The sequence below is a fragment of the Lipotes vexillifer genome, unplaced genomic scaffold, assembly GCF_000442215.2.
Source record: "Lipotes vexillifer unplaced genomic scaffold, Lipotes_vexillifer_v1.1 scaffold390, whole genome shotgun sequence".
Taxonomy (NCBI): domain Eukaryota; kingdom Metazoa; phylum Chordata; class Mammalia; order Artiodactyla; family Lipotidae; genus Lipotes; species Lipotes vexillifer.
In genome coordinates, this window is record NW_006784503.1 from 3,846,581 (window position 1) to 3,870,024 (window position 23,444).

The 23,444-nt window shown below is 49.2% G+C and overlaps 2 protein-coding genes across 3 annotated transcripts in view; one reads left to right on the plus strand and one right to left on the minus strand.

Moving 5' to 3' along the window:
* The window catches only part of ADAM17 (ADAM metallopeptidase domain 17), a 52,208-nt gene extending 43,040 nt beyond the window's left edge, over window positions 1-9,168 (plus strand). Inside the window, exons 14-19 of one of the 2 annotated variants that reach the window (XM_007456932.1) lie at window positions 2,443-2,577; window positions 3,935-4,065; window positions 4,825-4,903; window positions 5,655-5,743; window positions 7,469-7,519; window positions 8,028-9,168. In XM_007456932.1, the coding sequence (XP_007456994.1) occupies window positions 2,443-2,577; window positions 3,935-4,065; window positions 4,825-4,903; window positions 5,655-5,743; window positions 7,469-7,519; window positions 8,028-8,387 (845 nt within the window). In that variant the 3' untranslated portion in view covers window positions 8,388-9,168. The remainder of the gene's footprint in view (window positions 1-2,442; window positions 2,578-3,934; window positions 4,066-4,824; window positions 4,904-5,654; window positions 5,744-7,468; window positions 7,520-8,027) is intronic. The other variant, XM_007456933.1, reaches the window with a different exon arrangement.
* A 950-nt stretch (window positions 9,169-10,118) lies between these two features.
* Window positions 10,119-22,455, minus strand: IAH1 (isoamyl acetate hydrolyzing esterase 1 (putative)). Its single transcript, XM_007456947.1, is given in 7 exon segments — window positions 10,119-10,301; window positions 11,698-11,819; window positions 13,720-13,852; window positions 13,854-13,885; window positions 16,072-16,220; window positions 20,422-20,474; window positions 22,375-22,455. Coding segments are annotated over 7 exon segments (753 nt in total).
* Between the last annotated feature and the right edge of the window lie 989 nt (window positions 22,456-23,444).

Here is a 23,444-nt window from a genome sequence, read left to right on the forward strand (position 1 = left end):
CTCCTGGGCCAGGGCTCGAACCCATGTCCCCTGCACTGGCAGGCAGATAGTTGACCACTGTGCCACCAGGGAAGTCCTTGTGTGCAAATTTTTGTGTGGAATTATGTTTTTTTTTCTGCGGTACGTGGGCCTCTCACTGTTGTGGCCTCTCCCGTTGCGGAGCACAGGCTCTGGATGCGCAGGCTCAGCCATCACGGCTCACGGGCCCAGCCGCTCCGCGGCATGTGGGATCTTCCCGGACTGGGGCACGAACCCATGTCCCCTGCATCGGCAGGTGGACTCTCAACCACTGCGCCACCAGGGAAGCCCCTGGACTTATGTTTTTATTTCTCCTATGTATATATCCTTTTATGGAATTGCTGGGTCATGAGGTAACTCTGTTTAATCCTTTGAAGAACTGCCAGGCTGTTTTCCAAGTGGCTGCCCATTCTATGTTCCCACCAGCATGTGTGAAGTTTCCAGTTTCTCCACATCCTCACCAACACTTGTTATTGTCTGTCTTTTTTTTTTTTGGCCACACCACACGGCATGTGGGATGTCAGTTCCCCAGCCAGGGATCAAGCCCATTCCCTCTGCAGTGGAAGCGTGGAGTCCTAACCGCTGGACCGTCAGGGAAGTCCTTGTCTTTTTGATTGTAGCCATCCTAGTGGATGCGAAGTTTTATCTCATTTTGATTTTTCCTTCGGCTTTTACATGTGCATTTTATAAGATGTTACTCATGATTCTTACATTCTGAGATCTGTCAGCATCACATCAGTCTGGCAAATGTCAAGAGCCTGAATATCTCAATCAGTCTTTAAAAAACACTTTCTAGCTGTGCTCCGTGTTTGTCTTTATTGTAATGATAGAAAGACGTTTTCTTTAAATAACTGTAAGTAAAACAATTTGAAAAAATGATATTCCTTTTCAAACAGCCTTTTGTTCCCTTGGTATTTTATACAAAGTAGCAGCAGCATCACCTGGGCTCTTGTTAGAAATGGAAATGCTTGGTCCCCTCCCCTGGGCCTCCTGCACTGGCAGCTCTGGGCAGGGCCCAGCACTCTCTTGCAGCATCCACTGGCAGATCTTGATGCATGCTCCACTTTGAGTACCATGTTAAATAGGTGATGCTATGTTTTTAATTATTTTCCTGTGCGTTTTATACTCTGATTTTAATCTTTTATGAACAGATGTTCAACAAATATTCTAAAGCATTTTTTATGTCTCTGCTGAGGGCAGCATAACATACTAAAAATATGGTGACAATACAGAATATAAACCTTCACTGAACTTGCTGTACTTTTTCCAGAGCTTGCTTTCAGTAGCAGTGAGTTTGCTATAAGACAGTCTTGTTGGCACTCTGAATGCCCAGCACCCATAACGGGTTTTATAAAACCAGAGGCAGAGGTAGCAGCCTAAGCAAGTGTCTCATATGTGTTAGGTAGTTAATGAAAGGCTGCTTTTGTAGGAAATAGGGCAGATTCCTTTAAGTTCATAGCCCTTTGAGTCCGAATCTTTTGACTGGTTGCATTCCTCAGTTGAGAGGCCGAGCCTGTGGTGTTTCCGTGCAGTGGACTTTCTCTTTAGTGTTGGCTTTCAACTGCTCGTGCTTCTCATTTTCCAGAATGAGTCATTCGTTCCACCCTTTCTCTCAAATTTAACATCCTTGGTTGGCTTTTCTTTGTCCTTAAGAATCATTGATTCATTTAAGAAATATCTGTGGCTTACCTACAGTGTGACAGGGATTGGACATCACTGATTCATTAACAGTTTTGGTCTCTGCTCTCATGGAGCTTACCAGTCTGGTGGTAAGAAACAGAAAATAACCACAGGTAATCGAATAGATGTAAATTGTAAAACACGTGCTGTGAAGGGGAGGAGCCCGTGGAGTGACAGAGCATGGCGGGGGTGAGGGGCCACCAGCTTAGGCAGGGTCCTCAGGGATGGCTGAGAAAGGCTGAGAAAGGAGGTCTTGGAGAGAAAATCTGAAGGGTGAGAAGCAGCCAGTCCTCCTGAAAGAGTGGAGACAAGAACATTGTGGGTACTGAGCACATACGGTCAGGTTCTGAGGTGAGAGAGAAATGGAGTACATTGAAGGGAGGCCGCTGGAGCGGGTGTGTGGCTTGGAGACGGTTGTGTGCCTTCCTAGGGAGTTTGTGTCTTAGTCAAGGGAGGGCACACAGGTGTCTTTTATTGGTGATAGTAGTAGAGATCTCTTAAAGTGTATACATTCTTTTGTATGTATGTTATGTTTCACAATATAAAGGTAAAAGTAGAATGCTTGGCATGTGTAAGTAGCGATGGAGGCGAGGCCGCGGGGGCCGAGGGGACGCTGGGCGGAGTGGGCACCTCGGTGCCCGGTGTGGCCAGGCCTCGGTGCTCCCCGGCTGCTGGGACACGGGTCGCCCCGTGGAACTGGGCCACGTGACTCAGGACGGCCCGTGTGCCCTTTGCGTGCTGCAGGTAACAGCAGTGAGTGCCCCCCTCCCGGCGATGCTGCCGACGACACCGTATGCTTGGATCTTGGCAAGTGTAAAGATGGCAAGTGCGTGCCCTTCTGCGAGCGGGAGCAGAGGCTGGAGTCCTGCGCGTGTAACGGTGAGCACGTGGCCCTGCCCATCCTTGCAGCGGGGCAAGGGCGGGAGCAGCGGGTGGTGTGCGCAGACGGACCGCTGCCTCCGGGTCCCGCTCCTTCCACGGTCGTCTCCGGAAGCCGTCCTGTCCGTCTCCCTCGGGGCTGTGTTTTCAGACTTTGAGGCCACTCGGCGGCGAGGCCAGAGGGGACTGCGGAAGGGTGGGCGGCTGGAGGTCCATCCTCACTCCTCCTCCCGCTGGCCTCGAGCTCTGGTGCTGCTCAGGACCCACCCGGCGCGGCCCAGGCCCGGGTCCCCCTCTGTCGGGACGTCTGCTGGGCCAGCCACCGCCGCTCCCTGCCAGACGCCTGGGGCAGGGGCCTCTCAGCCACGGCCTCTGGGACCCTTGTCCTCAGATTTCCACACTGTTTTTGGAACCCTTGGGTCTGAGGAAGAGCCTGAGGGACTGGCTGGGCTCTGAGCTCCCCGCCCTCCCTCAGAGAGAGTTCTGCTTTCACAACAAAAATCCCAGAAGTCAGAACCCCTGGGATGGGCACTTACCATCCACACAGTGGAGCAAGCGGCTCTTCCAGGTGGAATAACATGTAAATAAAGATAACACACAGTAAATGTCAGATGATTTATTCAGTGAGCGGCAAGAGGCTTGGGGTGCCCTGGAAGCATACATAGTAAATGCCCAGGAAATGCTTGATACGTGAATGAATGAGGAAAAGTTTTTTGTTTTCCCTTTAAAGTGGTTTTGCTTGTTATTGTGTTCTGGTTGATTTCAATTTTTCCTAAGAGGTCAAGTAAAGATTGTCCCGAGTTATACGGCCTGTTGACCTTTTGGACATTCCTGCCATTTGTACGTGTGCCAAATACCCCATGTGCTGTCGGAGGTTGGTGTCCATGGAGGGGAGAGGTCGTGCTTAGGCTGCGGTGCTCCTGTCACTGGTGGGTCACTCAGATCTGCACCCGAGGCCGGCAGTTCTGTCACAGTGGCTTGGCTCTCGCTGGAGCCTTGGCTTTCCAGAGTGTGCTGGAAACTGAGAAGCCAAGGATTGAAACCCGCAGTGTAATAACTTTGGGACGAAGGGAATCATTTATCATTATGAAGGGTTTGAAGTAGAATAATCTGCCTTTTAATCTCTTAAAGGAAACTTTTCCGTGTAAATCGTTTTTACCTTTTGCTTTACCTCTCTGAGGGCTGAGGAGCCTGAACTCAGGAGTTACTCTTTGGTGGGGGGGGCGAGGGGTGTGAAAACTGGATCATATTCGCTGTTGGAATAAAAAATGAGTGCGATTCCTTCCCCGAGGGAGCGGGGTAGGAGGGGGACAGGCAGGAGGAGGGCGCGTGTCTAAGAGGCTCTGCTCTGTTTCAGAAACCGACAACTCATGCAAGGTGTGCTGCAGGGACCCCTCGGGCCGCTGCCTGCCCTATGTCGACGCCGAACAGAAGAACTTATTTTTGAGGAAGGGAAAGCCCTGTACAGTAGGATTTTGTGACATGAATGTGAGTATTTATCTATCTACAGCTTTCTCTCTAACAGCCAGATGTGAAGTTTTTATTTTGTAAATGCTGGGTTTGGCAAATGGAAGGGAATCAGAGCACAGATGCTGGCATGTCTATCCGTTGTCCTTGTGTGAGAATCTAGTTATGTACTGTGCGTGTGACCTCGGAGGAGAGGACCAGGTGCTCTCAGGAGACTGGGCAGGACCTGGGGGACTTTGTGGTAAAGCTGAGTTTGAGGCAGGGAGTCCTACTTACTTGGTTTTCTGGGCTAATTATAAAAGTCACTAATTCTGCAGGATTGCAAGCTCTGATTTTGAAATGGGTGCCGAGTGGGCAGGAAAGACTGATGGGCAGCTTGACTCGCCTAAGTCAGACCCTTCTGCTGTCCACAGAAACACGATTTTATTCCTGCACTGTCGCGGGGAGGGCTTAAGGGGCTCGAGAGGCTTCTCTGGCAGTGTGTGTATGAAATCAGTGCAGTCCTTACTGGAATTGGCCCATCTTTAACAAACTGGTTTTCTTGAGTTTTGTCTTCTGGTAACTCTAAATTCACTTATAAAAATGGACTGACTGTGGAGTGTCAGTGACAGAGAATGCTACCTTCTTAGGTACCCATTCCAGTGTGTCAGAGAGGGCTCTCCTGGCCGTTTGGTTTCAGTGGAGCCCTTTTCGTGTTAATTATGTGTTTGACTTGAAGGAAGCCATGTTCCTTCTAAATGCATGGCCGCTGGGGTAATGCCGGGTGCTTCCTGTTCACAGGGCAAATGTGAGAAGCAAGTGCAGGATGTCATTGAGCGGTTCTGGGAGTTCATTGACAAGCTGAGCATCAATACTTTCGGTACGTGGTTTCCCCAGGTGGGTGGTTGCTTGGAACTGAGCTGATTTCACTGATGATGTTAGAAAAGTATGGTTTTAGACTGATAGGCCCTAATCGTGCAATAGAAGATGGAAATAGTTAACTTTTGTTCTGAAATGACTTTGTTGGCTTAAAAAAAGTGGACACATTATAGGTCTGCCCCTGTGTAGCATGGATGCACAAATTTTCAGACAAGGGAAGTAAAAATACTGGCTTCTTTACTAAAAAATGAACATGTGACAGCATAAGTGTCCTTCAGTCCTATAGATTGTAAAGCTGAATCCTGCTTGATATAAGTCATTTATTTAAAAGTGGGCCTCACACTTTGCAGAAGCAAGGATGCACTGTGTCCTCTAGGGCTCATAATTTAGGGTTTAGTCACAAAAACAATAGTACCCAGACAGCATCAGCGTTGTCTTCGCAAGCATCGTTCCTAGTAGGAGCCTCCTCCACGATGAGTCCCCTGCACTGTCCCTCCGGGGACTGTGTGGGTCCTCCTGTGATGTGATCTGTTCTCCACAAGCACATGGGGCCATTCTGGGGAGAGCTCCCGTGTGTGGGGGGATGGCTGGGTGTAGAGCAGGTGGCACAGAAACGCTTCTCGGTACCAGCTCAGTTGTTATAGCCCACCAGCAGCCTGTGCCGTTTGACACGTGATAATACTCTAAGAACGTTGCATTTTCAGTTTCTAAAGTACTTGGTCAAGATATTCACTGTTTGGAATTGTTCACAGGGAAGTTTTTAGCAGACAACATCGTAGGTTCCGTCCTGGTTTTCTCCTTGATATTTTGGATTCCTTTCAGCATTCTGGTCCATTGTGTGGTAAGTCACCAGTTTTTAAGTAATGAAACATTTTATTAAAATTTTGAGCAACTCGAACCATGTTACCTTCGGAAAAGATAAAAATTTGTTCTCAGAAAAATCTGACCTGCTGTTTCCTATGACATTTTTGGTGCTATCCCTGGGAAAGAATTTTTCATAAAAAGATTAACTAATGGTCTCTTAAAAAATTACACTTTTTGCACATGGATGTTCTGCTCTCATGTATAATTTCTGAGGAGTTTTATACTTCTAAGCACAGGAGACTGGTTAACTGGGCTTGTCCAGGACCTCTGACGAGTGAAGCTTCTAAACGAGCGCACCCAGGCTGACTTTGCTGTGGCAGAGCAGATGCCAAACAGCAGCATTCCAGACATGCTGCCCCATCAGGTCTGCAGTCTTGGCATCGTCGTCTGGGGTGCTCGCTCAGATGCTTCCACATGAGGAGAGGGAGCCGTCTTCTTTATTGTTCAAAATGAGTAACAGTTAACAGTTGAATAGGACTTTGAGAAGCTCCAGGCACTTTATGAAGTCTGATTTTGAAATGAGTGCCGAGTGGGTAGGAAAGACCTACGGGCAGCTTGACTCGCCTACGTCAGACCTTTTCTGCTGCCCACAGAAACACGATTTTATCCCTGCACTGTCACAGGGAGGGCTTAAGGGGCTCAAGAGGCTTCTCTGGGCGGTCTGGTCCTGTTCTTCCTGAAAATTTCTTTCTCCAGAAATTTTCTTATAGATCCGTTCTCCTTGGTTCTGTGGGAAAAGGAGGATTTGTCTGCTGTGTAGAGACGAGGACGTCAGAGCCAGGCTTCCAGGCCTGAAACCCCTGCACGGGGCCCTCCCGCGAGCACGTGGGATGCTCCGGCCCAGCGAGCTCTCGGGTCTTCATGGCCCCGTGCCTTCCCTCGGCTGGGCGCTCTCACTGAATGGCTCTTCTCTCTGGCGGCGAGCCTGCCGGACGCCAGGAAAAGCCCTGCGAAAGCGGATTGGTGTTAAAAGGGGATGTGGTGGAGGCTTTGACAGATGGGCGACGGTGCCATCCATTACGGTCGCTTTTACCTGAGAGTCAGACCTGCGTGTTACCACTGTGGACCGAGAGGCCTGATGCTCGATTTCTGCGCAGGGCTGCCGACGGGAGGGCGGGCAGTGGCTTGTCTCTGACCTCAGCGGCCGTTCAGGGCAGCCGGGCTGGAAGCCAGGCCCCGGGCAGGGACTGAGGGTGGAGGGCGGACCACGTGTCCAGCCTTCTGCCCGGTGTGTGTCGGGACTCGAGGCCTGGCGCCGCCAAGAGCTGGGGCCACAGCGACCCTGGACACGGCTGGGAGGAGTGACGAGGCTCCGGCGGGCTGGAGCGCTGGGAGGCCAGCGCTGGGCGAGGCGGCAGGCACAGCCCCTCAGCCTCCGGGAGCGGCCCTCACGGCCAGAGTGCTGCACGGAGCCGCCCTCGTTGTTCCTGCCCGGGGCGGGGCCTCAGACACCAGCGCTTAAACCTTGCCTGTTTCCTTACTTAACGCCAAAAAACACATTTCCTTGACGTGCAGAGCAAACACTTGGGCAGAACCCTTAAAGCGTGGCTGCGAAGTTCCTCCTCCTCTGTGCGACCTGCTCCCACTTTGTACACCTCCAGCTCTGAGTTCGTTCTTCCCCGGACAGTAGGAGGGGCTCATGAGGAAGGGGCGCTGAACGGAGCTGTTCGTAGGAGTGACGCTGCTCTGCTCTTCTTTCTAGGATAAGAAACTGGACAAGCAGTTTGAATCGCTGTCTCTGTTCCACCCCAGTGTAAGTATCGCTTAAGAGTCGTTCTCGGTTGTATTTTGAGGCCTGCTAAGCAGGGACCTTCACTGGCCTCCCCAGCAAGAGCCAGCAGCCTTTCCAGCGGCACCTTTTCTGGCTGGAAGGTCCTGTGGTAGCAGGAGGGATCTGGGTTGGATGCTAAGGTCAGTTTTCATGACAGTGACAGTGAATGTTTGCTAGTCGCTTGGATGGAGACCGAAAGCAGCACCACTGCCCTCCCCACAGCCCTCAGTGGTCAGCTGTTCAGCACGGGCTTAGTTTAACACTGAGAGAGCTTTTCCTATCTATCTTGGGATCCTGACGGCGTTGTTTCTCGTGAGTCTCCTTTGGGTATTCAAACGGCGGCGTGTCAGGACTTGAATGCTAACCGTTCAAGTCCCTTCTTGGGGTGCCTTCCCCAGCGTGGGGATCAGGGCACCGAGGGGTGCGGCCGTCTTGCCAGGTGAGGCTGGGACTGTGGGACCTGGGGTGCACCTACTCCGTGTCTTTCCAGAACGTGGAGATGCTGAGCAGCATGGATTCCGCATCGGTTCGCGTCATCAAGCCCTTTCCCGCGCCCCCGACCCCGGGCCGCCTGCAGCCCCCGCAGCCCGCCCCTGCGGTGCCCCCCGCACCTTCGGTACCCGTGGCCCCAAAGCTGGACCACCAGCGGATGGACACCATCCAGGAGGACCCCAGCACGGACTCGCACGCCGACGAGGACGGCTTCGAGAAGGACCCCTTCCCAAATAGCAGTGCGGCCGCCAAGTCGTTCGAGGATCTCACGGACCATCCGGTCACCAGAAGCGAGAAGGCCTCGTCCTTTAAGCTGCAGCGTCAGAACCGCCTTGACAGCAAGGAAACCGAGTGCTAGTTTAGGACCGCATCCCGAGCTCTCTGATTTCCGTGTGCAGAATATTTTTATAGATTTGACCTCAAATCACTGCAGTTTTTGTGAAGATTTGGGAGAAAAAAGGAAGTGACTTCACAGCAGATGCCGGTCATGTGTTTGGACTTCCTTCGCATACGTAATACTTGTGTGGTCAGGCCCTTTTCCTTCTGAAGAGGTAAGGTGAATCTAGCTTATTTTGAGGCTTTCAGTTTTTATTTTTTTTGATCTTTAAGATATCCTTCAACCTCTGATGCAAAAGCAGAAACTACAGCTGGATTAGGTTATTATGAGTATTTACATTTTTGTAAATTAACTTTTTATATTGGGAACGGCACTGATTAGGGAGATGCTCAGTTTTTTTTTAAACACTGTAATGATCCAGCAAACATAATGAGGCGTCTAGCAGTTTCTTGTGAGGATAACTGGAACACAGAATAGATTTATTTATTCTTTTGCCTTCAAGACAAAGGGAGATAAAACCAATGTATACATTGTCTCCAAAATGTGGGTTCTGTTTCTAGGTATTACCTAGAACTTGTAGCAGAAGAAGGGAATTACACTGCTAAATTTATTAGGGATAAGTTGGGTTAAGGTTTCTTAATTCTAAATTGTTAAGAATCTCTAATGTCTAGAATTAAAACAATCTAGCTTATAGCGAGGGTTACAAATTGTAGCCCAATGAATCTACAGAATTCTGCCAACTGTTTTAGGACCCTAGATAGCTGGGCAGTTTTTGTGTGTTTCTGAAGTATCTTCATGTATCAATACTGTCACCATCCTCTTAAAACATTGGCCATTCAGAAAGCCTGAACAAGAGTTGAGTTATGGTCGCCTCTTCTCAAACACTAGTGGCCAAAAGCGTGCAGGAGATGGTTTCTGCCAGAAGAACCGGGTGTGATGTGCTGGCCTGGGGCTTTCTCCCCACACAGCTGATTGCTAGAAACCCTTGGTGTTGTTGACCCACGTTACTTCTTGATCTAGTGCTTCAGTATGGTCTGCATCTACTGTGTGAAGGATAGAAACCATCAGGTTGAATTCTGATTTCCTTTTAAAAGCTTCTTTCCCCTGCTAAGTACTGAAATGTGCTCACCAGCGAACACATTTCAACTGAGATAACTTGTAAGCTTTGAGAGCAATCAACCAAACCTGTGACAAATCGTATCATTTTTCCTAAGGATGTTTGTTATGTGGATACCTGTTACACTAATACTTGAACTTGTACCTTGTGGTATTTGCTGTCTTTTAACTAGTCATAATATTCTTATCTTGTAGTTAACACTTTTGCAATCTGATACAAGGTGAGTGGGGTGTGTGGGTGTATGTATGAGAGTGAAATGGTTCCCAGCTGAATGTAAGAAACCATTTTTTATAAAATTGTGACTTTCTAAAAAACCAACACTGTCTTTACCTTTTTTCCATTTATAAAATTAACAAGCTGCTCAGGGTATATTTTGTAGCTGTGGCACTGATGACACCTACATCAATCAATAAATATTATCAAACCACGATGTACCTAGGTACAAAGCTGTCCTGAAACATTCCAATGCTTTTATTAATCTTGGTGGCAGATGTTTGTTTGTGATTTTTATTGCAGGGTCACGAGCAAAGGTCTAAACTTGAGAAAAGAACCTTCTCTGACCACTTATCTTGGGGTCTTTGTGCACTGGTGACTTCCTGTTCTGTAGATTAACAGCTGGACTTGGTTTTCTGTGACTAGTGGGCCCCATCTCCCAGAAGACTTAGTTCTGGTTTTGCTTCTGCTATGTCTCACCAGTAAGGGAGCAGCAAAGGCAGGGAAGAGACTTTCTTCTCTATCAAAGGCCAAAGATGGGAGAACAAAAACTCATTTCCTTTTCGTGATAAATGTAGTCCGTCTGACAAATCGGAAGAAAAGTCCTGTAAGGGGAAGAGAACGCAGTTAAAAGTGTGGCTGGTCTCCAAGCTGTGGCCCCAGGTAGCGAGTCCCCGGCCTGAACAGCAGCCTCTGGTGCTGCGTTAGCTCATCAAATGCTCCCACGCCCTTTGTGGAGGGACAGTGTCTGCATATGACACACGGAGCGTCACAGAACCTCACACCATTAATGAGCGCCTGAGCTGAAGTGTCCTTCCAGGTCAGCAGAGTGAGTACAGCACATTGATGTAGCCAACAAAGTGAAAAATTTGTTACAAGAGCTCAGGGTCCAGGGTGTCAAATTGTTTTTGACTCTTCTCAGTCTAGGAATTAGACTGACAGTATTAGACGAAAAGACTTTGTACCGTCCAGAGTCCAGACGCCCCACCCCTGGAGCCCCTTCTCCTTTGGGGAAGAATCCTTTCCCTACGCGGGAGCTCTGCCCATCCCCCATCCCCATTAGAACCTGGAGCTGGTTCATGACTTGCAGACCAGGGATTCGGATCAGCCGCACTCCTCCCTGGCCTTAGTTTTCTCATCTCTGCTGTGTTTGTTAGGTCAGATGATCGCTGAGGAAGAACTTCCCAGCTCTGGACTCTTAATACGTTAAGTAAGTCTAAAAGGACTTTCAAAGAGCCACTAGCCCAGCAGTCTGTGGTTTCCTTTTCTCTAGCAGCATTACTTTCCCAAACCATCTCAGGTGGGAGCGTAACGCAGACAAAAACACAGCTCTGGGTGCGGTCTCAGCGGTCACGTGGCCAAGCCTGCTCCCGACCCGGGAACGCACAAGGTGGCTCAAGTCCAGTCAGGGTGCAGAGGAACACAGACACGGCCTTCTCGTCTGCGGTGGCATTGCTGGGTCCCACGTAAGTGCACATATAATTAACTGTACAGGAGGCTGTCATGCTGTCTTCCGGGGTGGCTGTGTCATTCTGCACGGGGACTGGCTTTTTACCTTTTATATTTGTAAGTAGGCTTTCTGGCTTTAAACCAATTAGAACTCCGTACCTCGAAATATGAATTTTAGTTAATACCATATTCTACTTCAATGCACTGTTTTGCCTCTTTTAACTTCCCCTCTCTCCATATTACAAAACTTGGCCTGGATGTTCTTAAATATGAACCATTTATTGCTCATTCATTTCACTACATGCCAACCCCTATTAAAGGGGTTCCCAGAGCATGGTGCCAGCTGCTGGGTGCTGGTACAGAACCAGGCCAAGCACAGTGCTGGGTCTGCAGGCGGCCCTGCAGCTCCTCCACTCCAGCCAACATTTTCATTCCATTTGGTGAAAAGGACAACTGTCTCACCCATTCAGAGCTGCTCCAGGCGGACGGTGCACAGTGTGGTCACTTCTGCGTGACTCTACTTATCCGACAGGACCGAGCATGCCGCTATACCTGACTGTCCTTCTGCATCAGGGTCCACAGGTCAAGTGCATCAATCCCACAGTCTTGGGCTACTTGTAAACAGGCCCTGGCATATTCACCAACGACCGAGTTGAGGCGATTTAATTTGCACCCTACTGAGAAGAGAAAATCCACTGTGCAACTGACAAACCCAAGTGCTGGTCTTTGTGCAAGTTCTACTACCTGGAGGGTTTCTCAGTTCAAGTGAACAGGCGTGTGCTTACAGGCCCAAAGTGGGCCAGCCACGGGGCTTGGGAGACACGAGGACGGGCCTCACGGGTCACTAGTGTGCTGCCCTCCCCAGCACAGGGCCAAGGATGATGGGGATGGCCATGGAGGGCATTTAGAGGACACCGAATAGACACAGAAGCAGAAAAGGCCGGGGGAGCTGAGTGGCTTGGCTAGAGTGCAGGCCAGAGGCGAACGGAGTTGCGCAGGTGACCGCTATGGGGTACGGTGGGGAGGACCACTGGGCTTAGGCCCCTGAATTGTTCTGTGTAATGAGAAGCCACAGCCATGTAGTGGAAAAGTCACTTGTAGACTGTGGACCAGAGAAGGCGAGAGGTGGAAGGGAGCACAGAGGTCACTCAGGCCAGCCTGGGGGTCAGCAACCTTTTTCTGCCATGGGCTGGATAGGAGACAGGCTTTACGGGCAACTGTTCAGCCCTGCCATCACAGCTCCAAAGTAGCCACAGACAACATGTAAACCATGGGCCTGGCTGTTGTTCAGTGAAACTGTATTTGTTGTAGGCAACGGGGCGTGGTTTGCCCACTGCCCCCGCAGTGCAGGGACGCACACTCAGGTACTCCAGGATCACCGGGGAGAATGCACTGGTAGGCGACGGGGCGTGGTTTGCCCACCGCCCCCGCAGTGCGGGGACTCTCACGCTCAGGTACACCAGGATCACCGGGGGATGCACTGGCCGCTCCCCTAGACTTCTGCTTCCACAGGTCTGGGATGAGTCCAAGAATCTGCACTTCTACCAAGTTCCCAGATGACGTTGATCTGCTAATCTGGGACCACGGGAGAACCACGCATGGTCCAAAGTCATAAACCTGGCTAAAACTAGAGTGATACAGCAGGACTCATTACACGCACGTCTACAAGCGTGCAACAGTCTCATGAGACGTGCCCACCACATTCTAGATACAGATTTTTCTATTATAGTCCATTAAAAAAATGTCACAAACTCACTTGGTTTCGCGATCCGCGCATGGGTTGTGACCTGCAACGTGAGAAGCACTGAGCTCTGGCCACACTCCTCTGCCCGCCAGGCTCAGCCTGAATGCTTCCTGTAGCACCTTTCCACCTCACAAGCGATCATCATGGCCTAAAATCGCCCTTGATGATGTCCACGGGGGTCTTCCCTTTGCCCTCTGGAGCTAACAAGCAGAGCCTTCTGTCCTCTTTATGTGACAGCACTCTTCAAATATGTGATGACAGCTGGCCTAGCTACCCTGCTAGCCCAACAGCAGAAACTGGGTTCTAGTCATCTCTGTATCCTGCACACCTGGCCAGGTCCTGGTATAGCACATAAAGGTGCCAAGATGCATAGTTGGTGGGGACAGAACGGGAGCCAGAACCCTAGCGCTGGCGAGCCCCGGAGCAGCCTCCGATCACTCAACCACCAGTTGGCAGTGGCAACTGGTGGCAGCGGAGAAAGGGCCACGTGCAGGAAATGGGCAGAGCGACCTCCCCCTGCTGTTCAGAAGTCAGGAAAACACCCCGAGTGCGGATGTCAGTGTCAAAACGCAGCCAGCCCGAGCCTCTGCGCCACGGCGGTGGCCTCCTGTGCACCCTGGAGCCGGGCAGATACCAGGCCCGGGGCCTGACTCACACACGGCCAGAATCCTTTTCTGCATCACGCTACGACATGCTGGGAGCTCTGCTTTAACTTCTGTCGACTAAAGCAGACAGACGGGAATTCACGGGCCCCCAAGAAGCCGAGGCCCCAGGCTGGAGACCAGGTCCCACCTGCTCCTCCCTGGGCCCGGCATCCGGCCCACGCTCACCTTGCCTGAGGCACTCCTGTCCCCATGCGGCCTCACAGAGCGGCGGCGGCGTGATGCGGATGAACCTGCTCTCGGGCATGCCCACAGACTGCAGGTACTGCACCGTGCTCATCAGGTTCGCCGCATACTCCTCCCTCCAGGGGGATGCGCTGCTTGGGGTTCTCACCTGTTTGGGAGGAATACGGACACTTCAGCCCAAAGGCACATTTGCTGTGATGACAATTAAGGTTAATACACATTCACAAATGGGCATAACTCGTGACATCGCTGGGGAGCTGTTTAGCGCCAAGCGCAGAAAGAGAAGGGGGAAGACTTCAAGTACAGAGTCCTGCATAAAACCGACTCCAAAGGCTCTGGCTCGAGGCCTTGTAAGCACTCTCGTCTTTCCTCCTTTACTGGTCATGTGGCTATTAGTCAATTAGGCTGAATTTGTTAAGAAGTTAGACCTGCGCTGGGCAGTGAGCCTGCCCAGGTTCTAGCCCGGCTTTGTCACTAGCTAGCCACGTGCCCTTGGACAAACGATCAGCCTTTCTGTACCTCCGTTTCCTCGCTGGTAAAATGAGGATGACAGTAGGGTCTACCTCATAGGGTAGCTGTGAAAATTACATCAGTGAAGTGTGTAAGGCACTTAGAGCAAGGTGCCTGCCGGGAAGGAAGCCCTCAATAAATAAACTAAGCAACAGCTGATGCCACTGCAAAGGATTCCTTCTAGACAGGCTCACACACGGCTCCCTGCAGGCCATTTGCAAACCACACGTAAGTATAATCTAGGAGAAAAGTAACAGCACTCATGATCCTGCCACCCAGAAAACCACTGCTGGCACTTGGTCGTACTTCTTTCCAGTCTTTTCCATGCAGATATGGAGACTTTAAAAAAAAAAAAAAGAGGGATCACACAGAAGATAAACGACCATATTGTGTTTTCACGTAACATTATGAGCATCTCTGTGCCTACAAAAAGTCCTCAAAAACATGGTGTTTAGTTGTCGGGTGACCACAATGGATGCTTCTATTTCCTTACTGTGCAGCATTCTAATTTTTTGGTATTATAAATAACTGTGCACAGAAATCTTTACACGTATACCTGGCTGCATTACATACTAGGTGTTTCCTTAGGCTGGGTTTCTAGATGAGGGAAGTCTCTAGGGAAGCTTTCCAGAAAGGTTTCACGTTTTCCCACCAGTACTGTAAGAGTGCCTGTTTTCCACACTTGTCAGCTGTACATATTACTGCTTAAAACCATGGATTTGAGAGTCAAAAAACCAAAACTCCTTGTTTCAGTTTTCATTTTGTGGATAACAGAAGTTTTTACACATTTTCAAACATGTACTGGCTACTAAATTTCTCCTGTTTCGATTACCTGTTCCTGCCTTTGCCTATTTTTTAAACTGGAGTTAATATTTTTCTTAATTGACTTCTACATTAAAGACATTAACCTTTTGTCTCTCATGCTTTTGCAAACATTTTCCTTAATGTGTCATTTTCCTTTTTTAACAGTTTTTTTGACATAGCTAATTTATTTCACAAATCTATTTTTTCCTTTGCAGTTTCCTCCACTGCAATTTCCTCTAAGTTTTTGTACTTAGAAAGTATTTCTCCTTGTCCTAAATTTGATAGAATTCACCTGTTTGAAAACTTCTATGATCTCACAGGCGGCAAGACTTCCTTGCGTCACAGTCGGCAGCTGTCCCTTCCTTCCCTTCTCTCCAGCCTCACCTGAGAGGCCCGGGCGTGTGCCTGTTAACAGCAGACCTTCGCTGCTGGGGGTGGGGCATGGGAGGAGCCTCTGGAAGCTGACTACGCTTCTCCTTGATGCTGAGCAGAGGGCGCCCCTTTCACGAGCAGGAAAGGAAGAAAGGCCTGTGCCTCTAGTCACAGCAGCAGTTCTTCCAAAACTACAGAGACATGTCTCCTGTTCAGACCTGCTTCCCTTCGCCCAGGAGTCAAGCCTGTGCTGGGTCAGGGCGCTGCTGCCCCGAGCTACCCTTTCTCCATCAGTGTGAGTCACACGGCAAGGTGTCCAGTTTGACCTCTCTGCTGCCAACTACATCAACTAAAGAAACATTAGAAATTGAGCACAGCACTACTGGACTCTAAAAAACATTCAAGTGCTTGAAATTTTAGGTCTGCCAACGACCCAGGCATGTAGAAAATAAGTCGGGAATAAAATTCACTGACACTGAAGAAAGCCAGAAAAAATACAAGGAAGTAAACTCAGGGAACTCATTATAAATTTGGCAAAACCTTACCTACTGGGAGATAGGTAAACAGATGAAAAAAGTATATAAATTTAAGTTTGCTGTAACGAAAAAAACAATTAAAAATGAACTAGGAAAACAAGAATGCCTTTACCTTTTAGTGCACTGTCATTGGCACCAAAGAAAATTGTAACTGCTACTGGGCTGCCCAAACTGGCCCCCTTCCGGATTAGCCTCAGGAGGAGACTCTTCGCCCATCTGGTATTGTAACCCGAACATCCACGATTCAGAACACTGCACTTTCTGAAATGAAAAAATTTTAAAGATGAATTGTAGGGACTTCCCTGGTGGCACAGTGGTTAAAAATCCACCTGCCAATGCAGGAGTTTGAGCCCTGGCCCGGGAAGACCCCACATGCCGCGGAGCAACTAAGCCCGTGCACCACAACTACTAAGCCTGTGCCCTAGGGCCCAAGAGCCACAAATACTGAGCCCACATGCCACAACTACTGAAGCCCGCACACCTAGAGCCTGTGCTCCGCAACAAGAGAAGCCACTGCAATGAGAAGCCCATGCACCACAATGAAGAGCAGCCCCTGCTCGCCGCAACTAGAGAAAGCCCGCGCGCAGCAATGAAGACCCAATGCAGCCAAAAAAATAAATTAATTAAAAGATAAATTTTAAAAAAATTAAAAAAAAAGATGAATTGTGAGCAAAGAACTATTTCTGGTCGCCTGTAGCCAACCTTCCGTGTGGGAGGGTGTGCTTGGGCTCACAGTGCCCGCTCTGTGCCATGGCCCTGCCGCTGCCCAGGTATCACTTTGGTAAGATCAGAGCAGCAGCAGAGTTGAGACATGTTCGTCCCCTTCATGGTTCCAAGATGTAGCAAGTCCATCCCATTCCTCGACGAGAGAGGTTATGAATAATAATGAACAGAGGGGCTATGCAGACTAGCTGATCTCATGCATGGTCAGTGGAGTACTTTTGAAATGGAGTTTACAGCAGGCAGATATTAAAGGTAGAAAGGCACTAATAAGCTGGAACTCTAATGGGATAAGCGTACACGGAATTCCTGAGACTTATTTTACAGACTGTGTTTTAAGGGGAGGTTTAGGTTTACGGAGACTGAGCAGAAGGTACAGACTTCCCCTAACCCCCAGCCCCACCCCGACGACCTACACCACCACCAGTGGGTGCATTTGTTACAGGTGACACACGGTTCTCATTATTACCCCGTGGTTTCGATTCAGTAGTTTTAGTAGATATGTATTAGTTGTGTTTCAGTTTAAACCAGTTTAACAGGCATTTTATTCCTTCTTAAAAAGATATGATTTGATTCACAGTACCATATGGTATAGTGAAAAAAACAAACCATGGAAATTGAGCTGGCTGCCTGCGTTAGAATCCCAGCTCCAACGCTGAGTAGCTGTGACTTCGGGTAGGTTTGTAGATGTTTCAAGTTGTCCACTAAAAACAATTTTTTCCCCAGTGAATCTCCGACTTCAATTGATGGTTAGCAAACTGATGTAGTTAATTTTGGTGTACGGTTCAAATTCCTACATATAAGCAACTAAGCAGAGAAGCTAGGGCACCAAGAAATAACTGCAGGCCAAAGGCCAAGCACCAGAGGCCAAAGAACTGCAGGAGGGACTCCGGTTTGACGCTTCTCAGCATTTATAAGCCTTGGGGGCAACAAAATTTCAGCCACATTTATTTCTAAGTGTGGTTCTTGTGTTTTTAGTGTGTAACAATTACAAAATGCTGACTAGCCATTTTAAAGCCTCCACTTAGAATACTTTAAAATGGAACACTCTAGAATTTTGACAAGTCTGTCTTACATCCATCCAGTAGTTCAGTCACGCACGGCAGCACTTTAAAAAGCAAGAGGCAGGCGGAGCCGCTGGGGCCGTGAGCCATGGCCGCTGAGCCTGCGCGTCCAGAGCCTGTGCTCCGCAACAGGGGAGGCCACAACAGTGAGAGGCCCGCGTACTGCAAAAAAAAAAAAAAAAAAAGCAAGAGGCAGAACAGCTCCCTCCCTGAGGCCTGTATGACACAGAACAGCCAGTGCCTGGATCTCGCTGCCCTCGACTGGCAAGGAGGCCTTGACAACTTAATTTCTCCGGGCCTCAGTCTTCCCAGCTTGAGAGATGAACACTAATACCCAATCTGCTAGGATAATGTGAAGATTAAAAGTAATGTAGTGGCCAGATACGTACAAGGAGCTCAATAAATGCCAGCTATTATAGATTTTAATATATATATATATATATATATTATTATAAGGCTGTGAACCAAAAAAACTGCTAGTGAGGCCCATGGTTGAAAATGTTAAAGTTCCCTTCTGAAAGGGGAAGAATATCTGAATTTCTCTGGATTGAATAACATAATCAACAGTGCCCAAGTTATTCAAAAGGCTGGGAGAAACTGGAAAATTAAGAAAGGTTTTTACATGAATTCCTAGCTAATAACAGGTATTTAAGTTCAGATGAAGTTGGGAAAAGGATAGGAATTAACTAAGATTCCTTCCAAAACATCCAGGCTCTGTAAGACTGATTGCCTTCCAGAAAAAATGTAAATTAGGTTTTTATAAATGACAACAGGCAAGAGCATATCTTTAAAAGCAAACAGAAGCTTTTAAAAACTGAAAGAGTTTTTTCTAACCTTTCAAACCAAGTATTTTTGGTTAAATACTTGGATAAGGCTAAAAAAAATTGATGAAAATATATCAATAAATTTAAAGCATTTAAGTGGATTTAAGAATGGTTAAAATGCTTTTTGTACTGAGTATACAAAGATCTTATTTAAAGCTAAAACTTAAGGACGTCACTATGGGACACAATTAACATATTTTAAATGTATTGCTATCCACGTAGGCAGTACAGAAGGGCAGTCACAGTAAAGTGACTCTTAATAACCTTCAAACTTGGAAGTTAGGTGAAATTAAAACACTGAATCAAGTCAGTTCTGGGCCTTGCACGTGGCTGAAGCAGACAGTCGGGGGCCTGGGTCTGCAAAAGATTCACCCCCAGCGTCAACGTGGCTAAAGACCGCGTTCCTTCGGGCAGCTGTCGGGTGTGGGACAAAGGGCGGCGCTGCCGGCACAGAAAGGGGGGCTGGGCTGGAGCTGCGGTCCCTCTGCCGCGCACCCCTCCCATGGGCCTGCCTGGTGGAAGGTGGGCGCGCCCGCCCGCCCACAGGAGGAGCCCGCTCTGCCTGGGTTCTAGCTGCCGGGCCGCGGTGCCGCTCTGGTTCACAACGGGCTCTCTCGGGCTTGGCCGAGGGCAGTGAGCCCAGGAGAGGGGAGGCGGGACTCACCAGCTGAGGCTTCCCGGTGGCCGCTCGGTTTTGTGCCTTTTGTCAAAAGATGCTTTTAAGAGTGACATAGATAAAGCCTAACAGACCACACACTGTCTGCAGCTTCATCTTTTCCTATAATTACTCTCAATTCTGAAAAATAACTACTTGCTAATTAAATGGTCTTCTAGCAATCACACCTGTAAACAATTCTGACAAGATTTTAGTACTAACATTATGTACTGGAGAAACATTTGCAATGCCTGCAGTTTTTCAGACCATTTGAATAATTACTTAGCTTTTCCATATCTTCTATTTGATCAGAAAAGGTTAATGGACTAATTAAACAGGTACTGAATTTTAAAAAAATAAGGAGCCAGTACTTATGGAGCACTTCTCACAGGCCAGGCGCTTGACTAAGCAGCGCACAGCAGCTGACTCACCCTCCGACAGGAGAGCAGGGCTCTTGTCATCCCCAGAGCCGGAGGATCCTGGGCTCTGGGGCCAGGCCACCTGACACTTCTTAGTTGTGTGACTTTGTCATCTCCCTCTCTCCACCTTATTTTTCTCAGCTATAAGCTGGAGAGGAGGATGATAAATCACTGTATTACTGGGCAGTTGTAGAGATTAAATGAGACAATAAACATGCAGTGTTTTCAAGTCTCTGGCACCTGACCTGGAACATTGTTTCCCTTTTAATGATTTCTGTTTGGCAAATGGAATACCAAAATCATCACTATTTTTATTAATCTGATATATTTTAAAATATTTTTTATATATCTGATATATTTTATTATTAATTTTATATATCTGCTATCTTTTATAAAGAGAATCGGGGGAAAAATCTCTAACCAAAAATGAATCCAACTTTGGTTTTAGAATATATTTTGTATTCTTTCTATTGAACTCCTTGCTAATTATTTAAATCGTACCCACCATAACTGAAAAAGAACTTGTCTTGTTTAGACAGTGAATAGCTGTATTTTCGGATCCAAGCCCCTAATATATTTTACAACTTTTAGGGTTTGGTTTCATGAGGTGGCAAAGCTTAACTGAACCTGAGCACTGCCCTTCTCTCCCCCAAGCCCTCATATACACTAACTAGGAAAGGCCTGCAAAGACAAAAGGAGGAACTTACTGTTTCAAACTGCATCATTCACTCTCTTCTCCATCAGTAAACACTCAAGTAGGAATCTAGAAACTATTCTCACCTGACCAGCTTGTCCGCCAGCGACGCTCCCCACCCACCCTGCTGGAAAGAAAACTGCAGAAAGAAAAGCCCACTACGCTTCATCAATGTAATTAGGCTGTATTGCTCAGCAACTCCCCTCTTGTTTTCTCTTTTACTCCCTGACTTCTCGGCCTTCACCATTTGCTTTGCTCCGAGGTCGTCTTGGGGATTTACTAGAGCTACACCTCAGCCGCACTCTGGAAGCAAGAGGTAGTTTTCTTCCCTGTCAATTGGATTTGAGCCAATCACCTGCATTTTATTGAGACCTGTATTAGATTCACTGTTATCTAGAAAAGCTACTTAAATCTAGGTACAAGAGATGAAATCAACTTACGTTCAGTTAGGAAGTGAAATCCACCCTACACTACCTCTTCATAGTTGAAAGAATAAAGAAATTAATTACAGAACTCAGGGTGAATATTTTTTGATATACATTCCCACGGAACTTGGAGAGTCCTTACTGCCCTAGATGCCTAAAAATAATGTTACCAATTGTTACCATACACGCAGAAAACTGGTTTAGGAAGTCATGTCTGAATGTGAGAAGAATAAAACAAAACAAAATGAAAAACACCATGGGAAGGTAATTTTTAAAACGTATGCCCCCTCCCTGAAGTAAGAACACCTATTTTTCCTTGAATGAGAGTTGAAATAATCTTGGCTGAAAAGGTGATCTGGGACCTGGGGTCCTCGGCTGCAGAGCTTGCCCCTGGACCTACGTCTCCTCCTTCAGCAACAGAACACAAAGAAACGCTAAGGGACTAAAAATAACCGCGTCCCTGCGCAGCTGGGGCAAATTATTGACAAGACACAAAAAAGGCCCAAAACCCAACTGCCACTTCTGAAGAGCAGAGAGCCAAAGCAGGGTCCTGCGCGTGCCCCCTGCTCTCAACACCGCCAGGGGGTGGGCGAAACACCTCAGCCGCCCCTCGGCCCGACACACCCCTACCCTCACCTCCCACCACTCGGGCCCCTTTTGTGGGGGGGGGAGCGAGCAAGGGAACCTGTTATTGTTTTCGCTCCCCTCCTGCAGCTGCAGGAGCCCCAGTCAAGCCCTGCCTGAATTTCTGGACTGGCCTCTTATCCATTTCTACTTATTGGGAAGGCCAAGAACCCTGGTCGGTATCACTTGGCGGCATCTCATTCAAGAGAGCAGCGAGATGTTCCATCAGAGGAAGCACACGGGGGTTGAGTGTTTTCCGCATGGAATGGGAGGTACGAAACTGCAGCAAGTGCTTCAGGCGCCGCCGTGATCTGTGCAAGGTGACGCCCCAGGATGCTCCGCGTGGCACACAAAGCACTGTTCCCGCTGTGAGCAAATTCAAAGTACCTTTCAGGGAAAAGGACAACAGCCACTGACCAGGAAGACACTACGATGAAAACAACGTGCCAGGTCTTCCCAAAATCCCTATGAAAAATGACACAGAAAGGAAAGAGCGGCCAGCCCAGGCCCTGTCACTCCCAGCGCCTGGCGTGGACAAGTCCCTGAATTTCCCTGCACTTCGTCTCATCCGTCAAACAGGCCCCCTAAGACTAAACGGAACGTGTGTCCATGACTGCGAAGCCGCGCTGCCCTCCTGAAGATGTCACCCTCCCTGAAGTTACCAACACCGAGAAATGAACCACTGCCAGGGTGTCACGAAGGGGCCCTGGAGGCGGCGGGGACATGACGCTCTGTGAGCGTCCAGGCCTTGGGGCAGCATCTGCTGGGGGAAGCGGGGTGCAGGGAGGCGGCCCCGACAACCTCGTAACAGTCGGGAGGAATGGGCCCCTCCCGCGCGGAGAGGAGAGCCAGGAATCACCGAAGGAGCCTGGCCCGCGGCTCTCGGCCAGGGTGCCGCCCTCCCGAGGGCGCGGCGAGGACGCCCAAGAGACCGGGCCACGTGGGGGCCGAGCCGGGTTCCGCGGAATGGACGGCGCCGAGCGGCGGTACCTGGGTGATGGAGTCGCCGAAGAGCAACACCCGAGGCCAGAGCAGAGAGCTTCCGCACACAACCTCGTCGCACAGCGCCATTATCCCGGTAGCCGGGAGGCGGGGCCACGCCGGATATCCGGGCGAAGAGAATAGCGGGGGGCGGGGCAAGGCCGGATATCCGGGCGGGGCGAGCGGCCGGGAGGAGGGGCTCCCGGGGGTCTGGGAGGCGGAGGCGCCTGCGGACTCCGATGCCTTCGCTCGTTGGCTGTCTTTGTTCGCTGGCTCTCTTTCCCGGGTCGCTCCGTAGGGGCTCCAGTAGCAGAGCTCCTTCGGCGACCAACCGGTCACTTTTAAGACGTGCGATAGCTTGCTGCTTCTTGGAAAGCTCATTTTTGTCCGTTTACAAAAGCTTGGCCTCCTCCATGCATTCGCTTTTTGTTCACTTATCCGAGTCGTTAGATGCGGGGCGCGCGTGGCTACCCTGCCCTCGGGGAGCCCACCTGCCCTCTGGCCATTGTCGCCTGTCAGTTCCCCAGGCGGAAACCAACCCCGAAAGGAGAGCGATTTGGCGCTGCCACCAGATCCAGCATCACCCACCCCGCGAAGGTGGGTTCAGTTTGAGCGAGTAGCAAGCACTTCCAAGGGGCTCGTTCATCACGCAGCCCTCTCTTGTTAAGTAAAATTAGGCAAGCATTTGTCCAGCGTTTTGACCTCAGTTAAAGAGAAACTGACGACATGTGCTAAAGACAGTAAGGCCGACTATCCAGGAAGGACAACGATGGTGGGCTTTCGCAGTAGGGGAGATTAGGCTAAACCCTAAATACAAGAAAGAAAAGAGATTTATAGCCAAGGAGCAGGGTGTGGGGTCAGGTGAATGTAAAAGTACTAAGAGGCGGGGTAAATCTTTGCTAAACTGCCCTGACAGGGTTCTTGCTGAAGGCAGGGCAGGGTGACATCAGGATGAGGAATTTGAGCAGCTACCCAGGGGGATCAGACCAAGAGGGAGGGATTTTTGTTAAACCGACTCCGCGGGATTCTTGCTACTGGGCTGAAGGGGCCAAGGACTGGACCCAAGGTGGGGGGGGGGG